The sequence below is a fragment of the Brachycentrus maculatus genome, unplaced genomic scaffold, assembly GCF_059751285.1.
Source record: "Brachycentrus maculatus isolate JH-2025_06_01 unplaced genomic scaffold, ASM5975128v1 h1tg000091l, whole genome shotgun sequence".
In the NCBI taxonomy this organism is placed as follows: domain Eukaryota; kingdom Metazoa; phylum Arthropoda; class Insecta; order Trichoptera; family Brachycentridae; genus Brachycentrus; species Brachycentrus maculatus.
In genome coordinates this window covers 950492-969628 of record NW_028280845.1, presented here as the reverse complement: position 1 = coordinate 969628, position 19137 = coordinate 950492, and the positions used below count along the sequence as shown (strand labels likewise).

General features: G+C 37.7%; 4 protein-coding genes across 6 annotated transcripts in view; 3 read left to right on the top strand and 1 right to left on the bottom strand.

The window, feature by feature from the left end:
• Positions 1-7726, top strand: part of LOC148310564 (E3 ubiquitin-protein ligase HECW1-like) — a 220867-nt gene extending 213141 nt beyond the window's left edge. For all 3 annotated transcript variants that reach the window (XM_088258164.1, XM_088258163.1, XM_088258165.1), the window contains 4 exons: positions 774-1040; positions 2995-3298; positions 5999-6249; positions 7185-7726. In XM_088258164.1, the coding sequence (XP_088114290.1) occupies positions 774-1040; positions 2995-3298; positions 5999-6249; positions 7185-7443 (1081 nt within the window). In that variant the 3' untranslated portion in view covers positions 7444-7726. The remainder of the gene's footprint in view (positions 1-773; positions 1041-2994; positions 3299-5998; positions 6250-7184) is intronic.
• Positions 7727-11027: 3301 nt separating this feature from the next.
• LOC148310563 (uncharacterized) lies at positions 11028-13357 on the bottom strand. The gene has a single exon (XM_088258166.1). It carries the CDS (start codon positions 13197-13199, stop codon positions 11847-11849), a length of 1353 nt encoding a protein of 450 aa, XP_088114292.1. The 5' UTR covers positions 13200-13357; the 3' UTR covers positions 11028-11846.
• Positions 13358-14240: 883 nt separating this feature from the next.
• On the top strand, positions 14241-17474 carry Polr3I (RNA polymerase III subunit I). The gene is made up of 4 exons (XM_088258126.1): positions 14241-14438; positions 14531-14651; positions 15427-15579; positions 16881-17474. The coding sequence occupies exons 1-4, from the start codon at positions 14431-14433 to the stop codon at positions 16977-16979; spliced, it is 381 nt and encodes a 126-aa protein (XP_088114252.1). The 5' UTR covers positions 14241-14430; the 3' UTR covers positions 16980-17474.
• Positions 17475-18329: 855 nt separating this feature from the next.
• Drak (Death-associated protein kinase related) overlaps positions 18330-19137 on the top strand; it is a 175708-nt gene continuing 174900 nt past the window's right edge. Inside the window, exon 1 of the mRNA XM_088258153.1 lies at positions 18330-18979. Within this exon, the coding sequence (XP_088114279.1) occupies positions 18831-18979 (149 nt within the window). The 5' untranslated portion in view covers positions 18330-18830. The remainder of the gene's footprint in view (positions 18980-19137) is intronic.

The following is a 19137-nucleotide window of genomic DNA, read 5'->3' as shown; positions in this document are numbered from 1 at the left end:
ATTTAACCACGGAATCGCTAAACGGTTGATTCAGCCTGCCACCATCGCAAACCAAACAATAAACATGAAATTTAAATATTATCTCGTGTCAACAAGACCGTCTTTCATTCATGCTGTCCGGTCTAACTGAAATAACATCAATGAAACTGTTGAATGAATGAAAGGAAACATCAGTCGTGATATGAAATTTCTGCGTCAAATGTTTCAGTTATTTTTTTTTATTCCATCAAAGATTTTGTTAATCTTCATTCATTTTTTGCGCTGAACTTGCCTTTTCCGCGAATTAGACAAGGCCAATATGATTGAAAAACGACTTATTATTTTTTTTGGGAATTTAACAGATCAGTAACATCAAATTATACTCATATACGAGTATTACAAAACAAGAACTTGTACTGTTTTAATTCTAAAATTACAAATTGTAAAAAATACCTGGAAGAGGCACGGGAGGTAGGAAAAGGGGAAAGGGAAAAGTGGAAAGATCAAACCTCAAGTCAAAGATAAATTGTACGAAACAAGGGACACATAACGCATCAATTTCGACTGACAATGTTGAATGATCTCAGGGCTAACAATGTCGAGTTGAACATATCAGAACCCCCATATTCATCGTTGAAAATTTTTGATGAATGATACATATAGGAACTTTGTGTAGAAATATTATCACTAAAACTCTTGGTCCCTAAGCCACAGCTTATTTGGCTTGTACTTAAATTAAGCACTGGTCATTGGGGAGTGTTGTCTATGTACTAAATCTGTTTTGTCGTTTCCAGGTTGAATATCAGACGGGACCACCTGCTCGAGGACGCGTTCCGGCGCATCATGTCCTGCGGCAAGAAGGAGCTGCAGAAGGGCAAGCTCGGCGTGACGTGGGACAGCGAGGAGGGGCTGGACTACGGGGGCCCGTCCAGGGAGTTCTTCTTCCTGCTGTCCAGAGAGCTCTTCAACCCCTACTACGGCCTGTTCGAGTACTCGGCCAACGACACCTACACCGTGCAGATATCGCCCATGTCGGCCTTTGTCGACAACTATCACGACTGGTCAGTGTCCCAACTCTGCTTCTAGACTATTCTTCTTATTTTTCTTCATAAGCCCTTTGTCCTCCACTGCTGGATATAGGTCTCTTCCATTTCCTTCGCCGGTTGTTGCTTGCAGCCAGTTTCTCCTCCCCACAGCGACTATGTCGTCGGACCATCTCTTTTGGGGCCTTCCGACGCCTCAGTTGTTCTCCCAATGTCTCCATCTTAAAAAAATTGGGGTCCATCTTGTGGGGTCCTGTCTTGCAATATGTCCTGCCCATTGCCACTTGAGTCTTGCCACGCGATCCATGATATCCTCTATTTCGGATGTCATGGATTGTATACGAAATCATCTATCTACCTGTTTCAAAATTTCCTCATTTACTACTATTTCACACCCAGATTTTTTCTATTTCGCTCGGTAAATAGAACGAAAAATGGTAGTATTTTACCAAGTGATATTCAAATTAAAATCTTTGAATATTCCTTTATTTGTTTTACGTATATTTGTGCGAAAATTTGCATTCCGCATTTGGTATATCAAATCAATTAATTGACCTACCATATTGTTTATATTGTCTATTTCCAGATTTGTTTCCATTTCACTCGGTAAATAGAACAAAAATGGTGATATTTACGAAGTGAAATTTAAATTAAAATCTTTGAATATTCCTTTATTATTTTCCGTATGTCTCTGCAAAAATTCGCATATCGCATTTGGTATATCAAATCGATTATTTGACCTACCATTGACCTGTTTGTTGTCTGTTATCTCTGACCTTTGGCGAGTTTGTATTGTCTATTATCTTGCATTTCGGTCCGAGGCTGAATTTCCCCGGTTGGCATAGTGCGCCTGATGTTGACACGCTTCTGCACATCCCGTCCCTTATCGCCGCCAAACGTTGCCAATTTTTCTACAACAGACTCATCAAATTATTAGCTATTTATTATGATATTTAGACACGCACTGCTTTTGTTTACCGAGCTGTCTTCGGCAAGTGTTTTCGTTTCACTTCGGATATTTGTGTTCACTTGTTGTTCTATGTTATCGATAACGGAATCTTTGTTGACTAGATAAGGTTACCAATAGCTAAACTAATGTGTTATTTTCCAATACAGTAAAAGTTTCTCTTCAACGTTGACATGGGTGCCCCTTTATCTTAGGGCAGGGATGGCGAACCTTTTGAGTGCCAAAAAGAATTGTTCTCAATAAAATAATATATAGCGTGCCACATGCCATGGAAATAAAAATGTTTGTGTAACTTCTGATTTTCAACATAAACAAAGCATTAATACATCGAAATAAATAGTTAAGTACTTATTATTAGCTAAATTAAAGATTATTTTTTTTTTTTAAATAAGAAAAAAAAATTAATATAGAACCCTCAAAACTTCATCATTATTCAGATTTTTGTTGTTTGAAGATGCTAGATGCCAAATTTTTGTATTGGATATAAATTTATTTTTATATCTCTCAGGGGCGTGCTTTCCATATAGGCAGAAAAGCAGTGTCTATCCTAACTTACCCGCGTGACGAAAAATGCAACCAGTACCTACTCTACCTTATTAAGTAGTACCTAGCTTACCTTACTACCTACCTCTACTGCCTACCCTAGTAAGTAGTAACTATGTAGCTTACCTTACTACCTACCTCTATTGCCCCACGCTAGTAAGTTGTACCAGCTTACCTTACTACCTACCTCTACTGCAACCCTTATAAATTATCTGTGCACGCTACTGTATATCTATGTATTAAATGTTAAATCAAACACTGATTTTTGAGTCTACTAAGGTGTATTTTATTGTTAAAAAAACACATAAAAATCTATTTTTTTACAATTGTTTCGCCCAGTTATGGCATTTTAAAATGAATGTGAAGATGAAATGGACTGATGGTCCTTTTATAGCTATACAATTATATTATATTATTACTACTGTATATCTGTATGGTAATGTTTGTCTGTTTGGTTTGCAGGTTCCGGTTTAGCGGTCGCGTGCTGGGGCTGGCGCTGGTGCACCAGTACCTGCTGGACGCCTTCTTCACGCGGCCCTTTTACAAGGCCCTGCTGCGCCTGCCCGTCTGCCTCTCCGACCTGGAGTCCCTGGACGAGGAGTTCCACCGCTCGCTGCACTGGATCCGGGACAACGACCTCGGCACCACCGCCTCCTCAGGCCTCGAGCTCACCTTCTCCGTCACCGAGGAGCTCTTCGGCCAGGTCGTCGAGCGGGAACTCAAGCCCGGCGGGAGGAACATCCTCGTCACGGAGAAGAACAAAAAGGTGGGCTTCAGTTGTTTTTAATTACCTATGATTAACCTTTCCCTTCCGGTGCTAAAATAAAACGCTCGTCCCGGTGTTGGGTAGTCACTACACCATAAAGAATTAGCGATTTTAAATGGGAAAAATAATTAAATTCATAGCTAATCCCCGTAATTAATTATAAATGAAGGCAAAAATTATAGTAATTTAGATTTATTTGCTGAAAACATTATAAAACCATCTGGCAACACTCACGGAACAAGCATAGATCCACTTTTGTCGGAAGCCCAAAAGCTACTGCCGCTAGCCAGAGAATATTGAGCTTTCAGCTGCTCACGCTTGCACAGTGCATGTATACAAGAGTGATATGCGAATATAGTGTCGCGGTTCCCGTACACTCTTCACGCGCTGTTTATATGCGAATTTGTTTCCGATAATCACAAAATACCGCTGATGTACCCGATAAATTCTGATAATTATTAATTTTGTTTTTTAAATCAATGCTTAAGTGTTATGGAGGAATACGTAAAATCCTAGCCTTGTATTTATTATATTTATAGAGATATTATGGTTATTAAAGCAATGTTTACAAGGTACACAACACCGGGAAGGGAGGGTTAACTGAGTGGTCTGATAATGAAATAATGCATTGTTCTTCTTCCTCATGTGTCCCTCCGACGTTGACAGTTACTTGGGAGAAACCTTGTCTGTCCTGCTGTCCGGCAGCACTAAACAGCATTTAATGCATTAATGCAAGGCATTAAATAACAATAATTTTCAGATTTAATGATCTTTTATGTTTTTATTAACTCATTGTTGTCAGGCGGTTTTTTCATCAACCCCGACCCTAATTAGTGTACTAATAGGGTTGTGTACTAATCATAAGTAACCGTAAATCCAAATCGATGCAAAGTTTTTTGGCCTTTCACGCTTTACCAAAAGTAAGCAAATAGAACACTTATAAGCGTCTCCCACTCTCTACCAACAGTATGTAAAAGACGCTTCAAGCGTTTCCCACAAATAATGTATTAAGAGAATTTTGAATTTCTTTTAACCCTCTGCTCTTGAAAGTTTTACAGCAAACCTTGCATGCTGCCTCTATGGCGGCACTTCAGTGCTAAGGGTTAAAAACTGATCTTAGATACACAAAGGTTTTTCATCTTGTATTTCTAGCCCATAACTCCATTATAATCTACATTATAATCTATACTCTATTATAACCACCGCGCCGTTACTATAATGAAATGAGTTTGAGCTATTTCTACACTGGGGTGTCTGTACCAGGTATGGGCAAATCCCAAGGCCCTTTTTTTGCCCTTATTTGGTACGGGCAAAGGTTAGTTTCCAGAGTCACTTGGAAGTACTCTAAGTAACTCTGAAATCTAGCTACATATTATATGCAATTGCTTATCGTGTTCCTACTTAGGCTCCAACTTCATAAGTTTCATAGCCTATTCCTACTTGTGAGTGGGTTTACTCTTTATGTTTAAAATTACTGTATGTAATTTATGAGTGAAAATTCTAGGGAAATACACTTGCTAAGAAAAGCTTGCCATCTCATTTTCTTCAACCACAAAGCCTATAGAAACATTTGTAAGCTCAATTCTCCCAGCGTAGTTCTGTATATTTCTAGTACTGGACAATATCTAATTCATCCGACAGAATAAGTGCGCTGCTGCTCAGGAAATAAATGCACTTCTGGATTTCTTCCTTACTGGTCCTTAGCGCACTGCATTGGAATGACACGGTGTTAACTAGATTGTTGCTTATGCGAAGATAGGGTGATCAGTCCTGCACTGCATATTGTGAATCCTACGGATTTAGAATCATCATAATCACATCCCAGAATCTCTCCAAATTACTTTTTTTGTGGACTGTGGTTATCTACCGACGCTTATCCGCATTCAATAGTGTACGAAGCACTGCATCTTATAGAAAAAGTATTAATATGACTATTAATTACACGTAGGCAAGGTGATCAATCCCGCACAGGTGCCAGTCCATGTTGATGTCAATTAAATAATGTGAGAAATAATTTAAAATTCATTTAAATTACAATACACAGTATTCTACAAAATATTACATATGATTTTATTTACATTTTTAACATGATACATTTATGAAGTAATTGTAAGAATCTCACAAATGGAAGTAGAATTTCAAAACTGGATGTAATAATGATAATTTTGGATAATTTATCTAGCGCCGTTTTTTTTAAAATACTACATCAAGGGGATTACTATTGTGATTTAATTGGGGAAAAGGAGATAGTGGAAATGATTTAGAAAACAAATGCCTTTTTAGTTTTTGTAACGATCATCTCACTCTCGCTGTTTCTAACTACTAATGGAAGAGCATTCCACGCATGCCGGCCTGCAACAGCAAACGTAAGCTCGCCAAATTTAGCTGGTAAGATCACTTTACTTATGGTAGTTGTTGTTGCCAATTGAAACGCGAGATGACTATCAACCAATTGGTCTGGAATGCACAGTTCTTTGAGACACTCTGGACCCATATTATTTGTTCAGTTATTGGTAAAACAATTCTCATGGTCGATTACAATAACTTGCAGATACTCTGGAACCATAATATGTATTAATTTATACATGAGTAGACAGAGTTTATAAAGTGATAGTCGAACCAGCCAATGACAAGAGCTAGGAATGTATTGTCTAATGTTTTTCAGTTTTTTTAACAAAATCTTTTTTTTCCTTTTTTCAGGAGTACTTGGAGCGTGTGGTGCGATGGCGCCTGGAACGAGGAGTTGCGGAGCAGACGGAGTGGCTGGTGCGAGGGTTCTACGAGGTGGTGGACCCTCGCCTCGTGGCCGTGTTCGACGCTCGCGAGCTTGAGCTGGTCATCGCCGGCACGGCCGAGATCGACATCGCCGACTGGCGCAACAACACCGAGTACCGCAGCGGCTACCATGACCAACACCCCGTCATACACTGGTTCTGGCAGACTATCGGAAGGTAACTATCTTTATGATCATAATGTGTGAGATGCATGAATGTGGAATAGGCTAAGATTGTTTGCAAAGAAAAGATTGGTATGGAATTCCGTTCTCTCTTGTTCTTGTACCTCTGCAGAAGCGGCGTAGTGGTTAGTTACTTATAATAATAATGAATAATTAGCCTTCCAATGGTGGGGCGTTGGTTGCGCAGAACACAGTTACTTTATTTTATTGATATTCCAACATAGGGGATGAAGAAGAATATTGGATGCCTGCATATTTACAGGGCTTTACGACATATCATAAGCTGACTTAAATGATCACTTTTTACACTACACAAATTTTGGAAGTTCTAATTATACTTCAATTGACACCTTCTTTCGTTAAGAACCATCTGTGGTTAAGTTTAGTAAGTTTTTTAATTAGTTTAGACTTTTCTTCCATCTTACAGTTACTATTTTGCACAGGACTGATCACCTTACCTTATGTAGTTATGATTAGGATAACATTCTGTCTCGATACAATGCACTTTTCTTTACACGTATTATTGGGTGCGGATAAGGGTCAAAAGAATTTAGAAGATACTTACAATTTGCATTAATCAGTTATAATTGTAGTAAGATCTTACTATGCACTTAACCTTTCGAGTAGTAAGATATTAATGAAAGGTTTAAAACATTGTTCAGTTGAAAAACATGTATCTAGCTGATAAATGATTTAATTGAGTTGTGTCATCAATAGGGAGCGTTGGTAGTCCAAATCCCGACGTAATATCGAAATACACGAGAAATAATCACTACGCCCCTGCAGTGGGGCCGCACGCTATCTGACCGCTATTTTATGGCACCACGGTAGGGGCAGTATGCATAGATAGGTTAACAAATATCGATGTGTTCATAACTTATTCTTTTTCCTTCTTTGCATAACATATAAAAACATATAATTATTTTGTAGATTCAGCAACGAGCAACGCTTGAGACTAGTCCAGTTTGTGACGGGGACGTCGAGCATCCCGTACGAGGGCTTCGCCGCTCTGCGGGGCTCCGTGGGGCCGCGCAAGTTCTGCATCGAGAAGTGGGGGAAGCCCAACAGCCTGCCCCGAGCGCACACTTGCTTCAACCGGCTGGACCTGCCCCCGTACCCGACCCTCGAGATCCTGCATGAGAAGCTGCTCCTGGCCGTGGAGGAAACCAACACCTTCGGCATAGAATAACAGACTGGCTACAACGCTTGCGCTGTATTCTAAAATGACTGTTTGATACTAAAGTGAATATCCGCGTACATTTGCGCGTTGATCATAAATGCACATCTAGTCAATATTTCATAAGTATATTACTATTGTAGGTAATTATTGTCTTTTCCAAGTTGTAACGCCGAGACATGTTTACATATTGTTTTATAAATATTTGTAATATTGCGATGCATCTTGATAGATCTATGGAAAGGAGAGTATATATTATTGTTTTTCCTTTTGTAATAAATGTTATTTCTTATTATTTGCCGCTTAATTTATTAAAAATATCTTTACCTCACTAACTACTCTTTCATTATTAATAATACTCCCTATTCATACAGCAACAATAATGATTTTAAGTAGGTACTATTGTACTTTACTCAACACATAATACCCAGCTGACATTATCAAAGGGCTCGTGACTAATAGAGCGCCTGTGCACTTCACGGAATTTTACTGTACGATTTTTTTACAGTCCGGTGTAGCATGAAAAAAAAATAATGATTGGGTTGTGCACTTGTCCATCTTTCTCCGGATCAGTGTGCAATCACAGTGCACGTGAACTCGATCACGCTAAACTGTCAAACTTCGTAGTAGTTCTGCAGGTCAACAAAATTCCGTGTAGTGCACAAGCACCCATAAGGTCCATAAACAATTGGTACCATGGCAGCAACAAAAGTACAAATTTTAATTGAAGGTAGTTTCTTAATGTTGCCAACCAGAAGCAAGGAAAATGATATTTTGCTAGAAAGAGGCAGAAAGAAGGGTGCTCGAAAGAAAAGAAAAGTCTACACAGCTGTCATCCATGTTCATCTTTGTATTTTTGATTTAATTAATTAGCTTACTCCATTTGAAAATGAAACTCATCAGACAGAATGCAAACTTACAAAAATGCAAACATTCAAAACTGATTTCTCAGTGTTGCCAACTGAAAATAACAAAGCTGATACGCTAGATAGAAGTAGTATTTTATCCACACAGCTGCCATCCATATTCCTATATATTTTGATGCATATGTACCACATATAAGTAAAACTTTCATGACTGACATTCAGAATTTATTTTTATCTGGAATTTTATTTCACGAGGAGCATACAAATGTGATTTGGAATGTTAATTTTTAATAGAACTTTTTTATTATTTGTAATTTATATTGAGTATGAGCTGCATGGGCTTTGGCTAGAAAATCAGCCACCTTGATGATATTTGCTACACAAGCAATAATTCTTTGATCATTCAACCAATGCATATAATGAAATTTACAACAATATTCGGAGCCCCAATACTGCTTCAAACTTATACAATAAAAAAAACTACATTAAATATGAATTATTTGGTTTTAAAAATAAAATGACCTCTAAAGAAATGATTTTAGGGAACGAAGTACAGAACTTGTAATGTATGGAACAACAATCACAGGATGGACCATTGAAAACAGAAAATATTTGTTAACTCCAAATAGTATGTGGTCAAAACATTTGGTCAACTCGGAGCATTCTATTTTTATCTAAATCAATAGAAAAACTTGTTTTTTTTGTTTTAATTATTGTTATTGTGGTTTGACATCCTTTCATGATATATTTTTGTTTTTCTTATTTATGCCTGAAATCACAAGAAAAATCTTGCCTTTTATCAAAATAATTTCAAAACAAAAATTTCGAAAAGAATAGTAAATTAAATTCCACGTCAACAAGATAAATACAAATATGATTTTAAAACAAAGTTAAATTTAATTATAAAATGTAAAATCACAAAATTAGTGCTTCAAATATAAATAAATATCTTATAATTATCTTTAGCAGTTATTTAAATACCTGTCCATTTTTTTCCTATTTAGCCCCACAGGCACTTCCACTTTCTATATCATGGCATACTGGCCTTACATGATGTAAAAATAGCTTACTATTTTAAGAGCTTTCATTTAAAAATTATATCTATACATCTTACCATACTTTTTGGTGACCCACTAAAATTTGTTGACCGCTGCAAATAGAATCCAGGTTGTTCTTACCTCTTAATTCCAGACTTTTTCAATAATGCACCTGAAGTGTGTGATCCAGTAAGTTTTCTTTTAATAAATACTTGCCATGATTCTGTGCCATCCCAATCTCCTTATAGATAACTATTCTTGTTGTGAAGGAGCGACCGACATTCATTTGGGATCAAGACATTGTGGGAACTATTTTTAAATCAAATAAGCTTTGATTTCAGATTTGCTGAAATTATCTGACAATTGGAAGCCCTCGAGTGAAAGTGGAGTAATTTGCATGTCATTTTCTTTCTTCAATTTAAAAATTTACAATGTATTTTTCACAAATAGTGGTAATCATTTATATTATTATAAAATATCTGAAATTTAATCATCCGGTAATAAGATTGGATCTCTACTTGTTCATGTGACTTACTCCACTTTCCACCCTGCGGTTTACTTCATCTTATCTAAAATAAACTTCTGAAAATAAATTAATATAAAAACAATTGTTCCGTATTCTACAAAACTTTATTTCTATATTTTCAAATGGCTAAGTCATTTTCCAGACAATTTGAGACAGTAAACAGTCTATGTACAAAGCAAAACAATTGTTTTCTAAATTAATAAATCCGAATTATATATTATAACAAAGACTATTTTATATAATAGTTTAAAAAGTTACAAACCTGCACTCATATTTGTATCTCATTTATGTTTACGTGATGTGATTTGTGATAGCAGGCGATATTGATGGTTATTTTAGATACAGGTTTCTCAATCCTTCTTAATCTATTATCGAGGAACAGGATATAAGAATTTGGTGAAGGTCATAAGAAATTACATTAACCAACTTATATAAAGTGACTATCTTTCGAGTGATTTGGAACACTTAACATTTATAAACTCATCCAGATGAAGTGATTTATGCGTGCATAAGAAATTATGTTGCATCAACATGGCGCATTTTGTTTGAAACTTTGAAGTCTCAGGAATGAGGTGGTGAAATCGATTTCGATGGCAATTTCTAGTACAAATTGATATCTGCGAGTGCAATCCCTTCACCTGGATAACTTTTAAAATCATATTGCCTTTTTTTAAATTTGGCAAACTAGTTAGGAAAATGTTCATTAACCTACAAGATAATGATATATAAATAAATTGAAAAAAACTACATTACAGAAACAGTGGATAAGGTAAGATACAAACTACAATATGGATATTAGGTGTTAATAGAAATCAGTCCACGCAAATACATACATAACAAAAATAGTAGCAAATGTTAAGGTCACCAAATATACTTGTTAAAAATTCAAAACCAAAGCGCCACTCAGTAAAAAAATACTTAGACCGATCACAAAATCAAAGTACAAGTTCACGGTTTATATTATTAGTCTAGAAATCCTCGCAGTATCATTAAGGCATCAGCGAGAAGTAGTCTACCTAATAAGGCCATTTTTGCCAGAAACACTGTGACGAAAGTTGCGGTACGGAGTATACAGCTCACGAGTAAAGAGACTTCCGCGTCAGGCACCGAGGAGATCCCGACGGGGGGTGTGAAGATAATGTAAAGAAATAAATATAACACGCAATATTTGTAACGCCATATCAATGTATTCCAGTAGTTTATTTAAAACTATTATTTACACACTTCAATCTTCATAAGATTTACATATTATATAAAATAACAATCTTATGACAAGTGATGTTGCAAAGTTTTAAAATATAATTGATTATATTATTGAAAAAGGTGTTTATTCGAGTTCTACATCCCGTCTCATTAAGTTAAGTCTCATCGAAGGAAACCAACTGAAGTGTTAACTCGAGAAAATCAGGTTACACATAACATGTGGATATTAATGAAATCAAACGGTCAACATGAAAATGTTACGCTAGGGAGTTAAATCTACAGCAATATCTTGTCCATGCTTGTTACCATTAGTATAAACCAACGCTCGTTACCGGGAAATCCACATTTCCGTACAAGTACAAAAAGGATAAGTATATATTATTTACAGTATTTTATGTCAACAGAGGAAACTTCTCAAATAAAAGCCACCAAATCACAAAACCGATTCTTTGTACTTTTTGTAAAAGCCCGGAAAGTCAGGCACCAATATTACAACAAACAATACGGATGATTTCATTTCTAAACTTTTATAAAAAATGTCAACAATTTTTCAAAAGCACAATCGACGATGTATCGAGAGAAGTGGAGGATGTCGGGGAACGAGATCGGATCCCCGAACATCCCCTCTGAGGGACAGCGAGGCCTCCAAGTCAGACAACAGTCCGTTAAAAATAAACATTTCCGTAAATAATCATACATTTACTTCAAAATAACATTACACACAATGACTGTATTCTAGCTCATAGCTGATATATAATGTTACCGGAACCGTCAACCTGCGACCTAACCCAAGGACGGGAAGTCCTTGTTGTCGTCCACCTTGGGCGCGTACTGGCGGCCTCGCGGGCGCTCCTCCGGCGCCGGCGGGGCCCCCGCCGTCTCCTCGCGCCCGCCGCGCCCCCCGCGGCCGCCGCCCCGGCCTCCGCGACCGCCGCGTCCCCCGCGCCCCGGCCCGCCGCCGCGCCGCGGCTCGTAGAACGTGAACTCGATGCCCACCACGCGCTTCTGGCGCCCTACGCGCTGCGGGTACTCGGCCGAGTCGTACTCGTCGTCGCTGTCCTCCCCGTCCGCCTTCTCCTTCTTCAGGACCACCATGTTCTTCCACTGGGTCAGGTCCTCGCCCTCGCCGGCCTTGCGCAGGTTGTACTGCGGCTTCTGGCGCCCGGACGCCTTGAGCGCCTTCCACTCGTCCAGCGTCAGCTCCTTGGTCTCCTCCTCCACGGGCGCGGGCGGCGCGGCGGGCGCCGCGGGCATCTCCTCCTCAGCTCCGGGCGCGGGCGGCTCGGCGGCCGGGGCCGGCTCGCTCTTCTCCCCGTCCGTCTGCTCGCCCTCGGACTGCGGCTTGTTCCAGTCCTCCAGGTCGTCCTTGTGCGAGCCCCAGTTGTGCGAGCCTCCGCCGTCGCGCTTGTCCACCGGCTTCACTCCCGTCCTGTCGGAGCCGGAGCGGCGGTCGAACTCCCGCTTCCCGCGCCCGTCGAACTGGCCGCGTCCGCCTCCGCGAGGCCCGTCCCGCGGGCCCCTCTCTCGCGGCGGGCCGCGTCTCTCCCCGTCCTCGCCCCCGTAGCTGCGACGCTCCATGCCGCCGCCGCCGTCGCCATAGCTGCGGCGCTCCCCGTCGCCGTAGTTGCGACGCTCTCCGTCTCCATAAGGCCTACGCTCGCCCCCTTCTCCTCCGTAATTGCGTCGTTCGCCGGTGTTCTCTCCGAAATTGCGTCGCTCGAAAGTGCCGGGGGGTTTGCGATCTCCGAATTCCCTCCTGGGAGGTCTCGGGTTTCCCTCGCTGTTCTCCGAGGGTCCGTTGGGACGGTCTTCGCGCCGACGAGGCGGCGGCCTCTCGGAGTTACGATCGGCCGGCCTCACATTGGGCACTTTATTTTCCCTCTTCGGTTCGACGGCGACCTTGCTTTCTTGCGGTTTTACATTTTGCGTCTCTTTGATGCCCTTTCGTGCCGGAGCCGGAGCGGCAGCTTTAACTTTAGCTTCCGGTTTACCTTTGTTCTCTTTTTCGGCCTCTTTGGTCTTCTTCTTTCGCTCCTTTTCGAGCTCCTTCGCCTTTAGCACATCGTGAGGATCCGATTCATCATCGAGAAAAAGAGCGTATCTATTCACCACGCCGACTCCGTACGAATTCTCCATGATGATCTATTTGTGATATTATTTCTCCAACGGACGGATGTTGGAAGATTACTTCACCCAATTCACTTCACCACACTGACATTTCTTAACTTATTGATTAAAAAGAAAATGGCGGAAGAACATGCGCTGCGCTCCTTTCAAGCACGCCATATGATAAGAAAGCAAAGACAAAACACAAAATATTGCCATACCTTCAAAAATATTTTATAAAAATTATTCACAATATTTCATTAAAAAATAAAGGTGTAAATACACCAACAACTCATTTCGTATAATTAATATATAAACTTTAAAAATTACCATGCATGACTAAAAAAAAGACAGCTAAATCAAAAATTGTACAATATCACGTGGGGTCGTTTTGTGCAAACTGATTTTTTTCCCCTCTGCTTTTGCACAATCTTTCAGAATAATCGACTCACATCCGATATTATTTTATCATCTAAATTTTAGATTCTAAAAGATTCATTTTACAGTGGAAGGAATAATAAATTTTCAAGTAAATATTTGATATTTTGGAAACAAATATTTTTCATCGTCTAATGAGTTGATTGCATGTTTATAAAACTTTGTATCGTATTAAACTAGAAAAATAGTGGCGGAGCTCACCCTTGCTTAAAAGAAAAGCAACTGATGATTATCTTCCAAACGAGAATTTTACAATTGTTTTCCAACGAAAATCTTTTGCATTTCAAATATTTTAGTAATAATAAAAACAATTATGTTTTTTCGGTGCATGCCCCGTTTTAATTTCATATAAATTATTATGTATTTTTGTTACCTACCTGTCTACTAAACACGTGAAGTACATTTATAAAATCTTGATTCTGTTGCGATCGAGGGATAGTTTTAATAAAAAAGAACTGATAAAGAACGATTTTCTCCAATATTTTGGATAATTTAAATGGTATTTCATTGATAAAATGGACATCGAATGGAGCACATGGTCATGAATAATTCAAATTGGAATGACAACACTGGTAATGTTTTGAATGATTATTATAAATATCTATGAAAATAATTCGTGTCTAACTTCATGTCGTTGTTTCTCTTTTTTTTGCTGTTGGCCGTTTGTCAAAAATGTAAAGAATGATAATGTTTGGAAGACAATCTAGGAAATATATTTTTGTAAATATTGCTTTAAATAAGTTTTGATAAATGATATAAATGCATCACTCCATTAAAAGATTACGTCTTTTATCAGCGAATATAAGTTATTACAGCCATAATCATGGAGACGTGAGTTTGACGATTAATATTTTATGTTTTACAGAATTCTAAACGCTTAGTGTACTATTAAAATAATATGATTAATATTTTTTGACTTTCAGAATCAATGCTAATGCGGCTTCATTGTGCAATTATGAAGTTATTCAAATTTTACAAATGCTCAAAGACAACACCCAAAAGAAATACAAGAAAGAAGGATCTCTCGCGACTGTTACATATGAGGTTATATATTTTTAAGTAATCTACTCCTAGTCCTTGTAATAAATTTAATTTCGTAAAAAAACGTCTTTACTTCAACTAAAAATATTAAAATGACTTAAGTTGAATAGTTAAAATGATTTTAATGCTTCTAGAACATTTCATGGTATTGTGTGGAGATTTTACAAGTCCATTAGTAGAATTTTTTTAAAAACACTGCTTCGGGACAATTGCAAATTGGGGTTGGTTATATTTGTGTAATGGATGTATTTAGCATTATGTGCTATTCATAGCTAAGTTCAAAAACTCTTTGAGTATCGTACAAAAATACTTATACTTCCATGTGTTTATTTTATCTATCACCATTTTCATCCCAAATTCATCATCGGTAAACTTTAATTGGTCAGACAAACTTACAGGATTTTAATTTGTGCAGTAGTTATGATGAGATTCTATCAATTTTTTAATTTTTTAAACCCTTATCCGCACCACAATGGTGCATAGGGCACTGCATTATATAAACACAGTGTTATCTTGATCGTTAACACACGAAGGAAAGGTGATCAGCCCTCTGCTTTAGGTACCAGTCCAGGGTAATATTGAGTAAATATCAGAGTGAAAAAATCACTTATATTTATTTGACCCCCCCTGGGAATCGAACCCGGGACCTCCAGAATGGAAACCGGCCGTGCTGACCATTACACTACGGATTCTATCAATAGTAAATAAATATATTAATCCAATTTTACACATTTATATCGTATTAAACTATTTCATCATGTTTCATTTTGTTTTGCAGACATTACGCTATTTACAAGACACTGAATGTAAGAATCAGAGTGAAGAGAAGATCGGTAAACTGCTTACAGCGCTGAAACCTTTTAAACTTACTAAAACAGAGAAACTCATGATCCTCAATACTCCTCCAAGGTCCCCTCTGGAAATTCAACTAGTGAGTTCTTCTTATTTATGTAATTAAATGTTACTCTTCAACGGCTTACATATTGCAATCGAATCCTCCATTCTTTACTATGGGATGAGACCCCTGTGGTGGGTCTTGCATTTCCATTTACTAACCTACCCCTCCCGGTGATATGTATTTACGACAACTTGACTTTGAAAATGAGAATATCAATATAAAATATAATAGATGCTGGCTCAGAATTTTCGTATTCCTCCTAAATACTTTTACATGTTACATAAAAGTATTGTAATATAAAGTTATTCATTTGCAGTAACGAAATTAATTAAATTAAAAAAAAACAGGGATAGAATCACCAATACACAAATGTTTCTCAGAGTATGCGTGCGGGCCGCACTGTACGTACACGCACACACGGCTTCATACTGATTCCGACGTTTTTCATTTTAGCTGCGCACAAGTCGTTGTTCAGGGTGGTCGTGCCGCTACGCTAGCTATAGCGGCTACTTGCGATGTATTTTTTTTCTCATTTTTAGGTACTTACCGGAGCTAACATTACAAAAGTGACACATTTCAACTTCAACTATGGTCAATAAAAGCAACATTTGGGAATATTTACAATTTTCTTATTTTTAAATCACATTTTCATATGTTGTACAAAATACGTATCACCAGTGCACGCGGAAGTTTTTATCATTGTAAGGGAAGTTTAACGAAACAAAATTAATCTGACAATCTATCGAAATGAAACTTCCTCAGAATTTGCAGTGTTGCTGATTTTAATCAGTGTAAACCTTGAAGACAGAGACGTCTCATACACCACCTATAATTTGTGAAGTTTAACATATTCAGTGTAGAAATGCCTTTCAGATGTTGGAAAGACTATTGGATATAGATTATTTTGTAAATGCGGTGGTTATCCACATCTTTTAGAGTCCCTATCTTTTTTATTGATTTCCGGAAGGTATTGCTTTCTAAAATTTTAAATAATAATCTTACTTATCAGCATACTGCTTTAGACTCTACCCATATTTTGTGTAATTACACTACTTAAATGCATTAAATTTAAATTCATTTTTTCAGAAAAATTATTTAAAATCATGGTTTTCAACTTCTGCCCTGTTGTGAAAATAACATAAAATTTTGTCTAGTGTCTTACTAGTGTGATGATATCGGCAATGACGAAACCCAGTCACTGATATAAATAAATAAAATAAACTATGAACTTGTTATTTTACATAAAATAGATTTCCACAGAGAAATATTAGTACGAAAACTTCAAATATAAATCATACTACTATTATTTATTTGTGAATTTATTCTTATTACAGATAGTCCAAGAAAGTGAAGAACGTCTTTCTGAAAAAGAAGTGGAAGAAATCATCTCTATAGTTGCAAGTATTTTACCTCAACCAGAAGAAACCGGATAATACTTGTGGTGTGATTGTATTTAAAATCTTGGCTATGTTTTTTAAAAATTTGTATTGAAGCAGATGTGACACACCCTTTCATAAAGCAATTGAGTTGAATTCATAATAAATGAAACTACTAAATAGAATAAACATATGAATAAAATTACTGAATAAATCAAACTACTATGAAAGATAAACGTATGGCGAGGAGTAGAAAGCAAATAGCAACATTTGTGACTGGACTGGGATAAGAAGGGTGGAGGAGTCGTTCTGGACAGTGCAGGACCGTGAATCCTTGATCGCCAACGTTGGCCAACCTGACAGGGCACAAACAGAAGAAGCCGTAGAATTGTGTTTTTGAATGATCGGTTCCTCTGCTTCTGAAAACAGACACTGCGAAATTTTTTGTTCGTTTAGGCAAATTAGTAATGAGTGTGGACATCATTATATGTAATATAAATAATAAAAGGTTTCAGATAAATGATAAATAAAGTTTGTATATACTTTTTACAAGGCTTTTTTATTTTATGATATCCATGCTTTTTTATTTTTGCTCTACTGGTTGTAGCATCTAACCAGGGCTTTTTTCGGATGCAAATAGATGTCTGAATCAAATATTAAATGTAAAATGGTTTGAAATAAAACGGCTGGTACAAGGATGTGAGGAAAAAAGACCAGCAGTCCTTCATATCCAAAGTCCTAAAAAGAACAAGGTGGATATGTCTGACACATCCAAGAATGCTGCCTTTAAAGGTGGGGACTGACCGAAGTCATTTCGTCGTAACGTAACACGTTTCGATTCAAGCATTCGTATAGTCAGTACAGCGTTCTGAGAGTGCTCCATCTGATTTTGGATGCTTGCCGTGAATGTTACATTACGACAAAATGCTCTGGTCAGTTAAGACAATACCTTAAGAGCATGACCCTCTCACGTTTCTTTGACCAACTACTGGGATTTAGGCTTTCCGAAGGTTGTTTAGAATCATTCAATGACTAATCGGGATGTCGGACTGATTTGAAAGAAAGTCAAAGAGTTGGCATGTGACAGGGTGGCCTCAAGGAGAATTTTTGTTTATTATTTATTGTTATTGTATTAATAATATTTCTAATATTTCTGTCTGGATTAAGTCCGTATTATATTGTGCGGAATATTTTTATTTAGTAATGCAAAATAACAAATAATTTAAAACAGTTTCTACAGTCCACTCACTCCATTTTTTTTATTACTGACATCTATCGTCGAAATCAACTACTAACATCTCTAATTAGGTGTCATGCGCGAAATCCGTTTTGCTATATTTTTTCATCAAGAGATGGCGCTACCTTTGTTTCATTTCGAATTTTTCAAATTCCGAGACTAGCGCCAGCAGTGGTAAAAATACGAACAATTTTCTCGGTCAACAAACAAATATCGTACCATGCCGCTACCAAGAAATTCATACGGAAATGTGACTGCTGGCGAGCGGAGCCGCTGTCTGTTGACGTTACCTTTACGTTCGTTATTTTGAATGTTTTTTTTTAAATACTCGAATGTATTCCGGTTTTTTTATTTGCTCGCGAAACAGTTGTGTCTTTAAGTAAGTTTTGTGCAAAAAAATTACAAAGAAGAATCGTGATTTTACCCGCTTCGCTATGTTTTTAGTTCGGACTTTTCTAATACGTCTTGTATGCAATGATTACGATATGTTATCGTAGTCGCTTGGACGTGTGAACTTATCAAATTTATAGGGATTTTATTAAAACCAATCAGCAAATCGTAAAAACCATCGTATCTATCGCAGTTCATTCAACGACCTTTATTTTGAAGTAATAGTTTTAACGGCTTTTTCATAGTTTTTTTTTAAATTGTGGACCAGCGTTACAGTGAAAATGAGTGTTTTGAGTGATTTCAAAATGAAGGTAGATGTAAAGAGCAGTGGAGACGGCTTCCTGGAATTATGCGACGAAAGGTTTCAGGGACTAATGCGGTCGGAGCCCATCACCGATGTATACTTCGTAGAGCAGACCCCGTTTGCCAGGTAATTCACAATTGACACATGTTTTGTAATGACACTCATAAATTATAATTCACACATATGCGACTCATTACACCAGAAGCCAATTATTAATTTACGAACCAACCATATTTTTCATTGCCTTTTATCATTGGACATTTCGCTCGAATTCTGACGGCGGT

What these genes read in the sequence shown, in the direction of transcription:
- Polr3I (XM_088258126.1), top strand. An exon ending in TCGCGACTGTTACATATGAG is followed by an intron (nt 14,652 to 15,426) that starts GTTATATATTTT and finishes TTTGTTTTGCAG; the next exon opens with ACATTACGCTATTTACAAGA. An exon ending in CCCCTCTGGAAATTCAACTA is followed by an intron (nt 15,580 to 16,880) that starts GTGAGTTCTTCT and finishes TTCTTATTACAG; the next exon opens with ATAGTCCAAGAAAGTGAAGA.
- LOC148310563 (XM_088258166.1), bottom strand. Translation starts at nt 13,199, where the DNA reads ATGGAGAATTCGTACGGAGTCGGCGTGGTGAATAGATACGCTCTTTTT.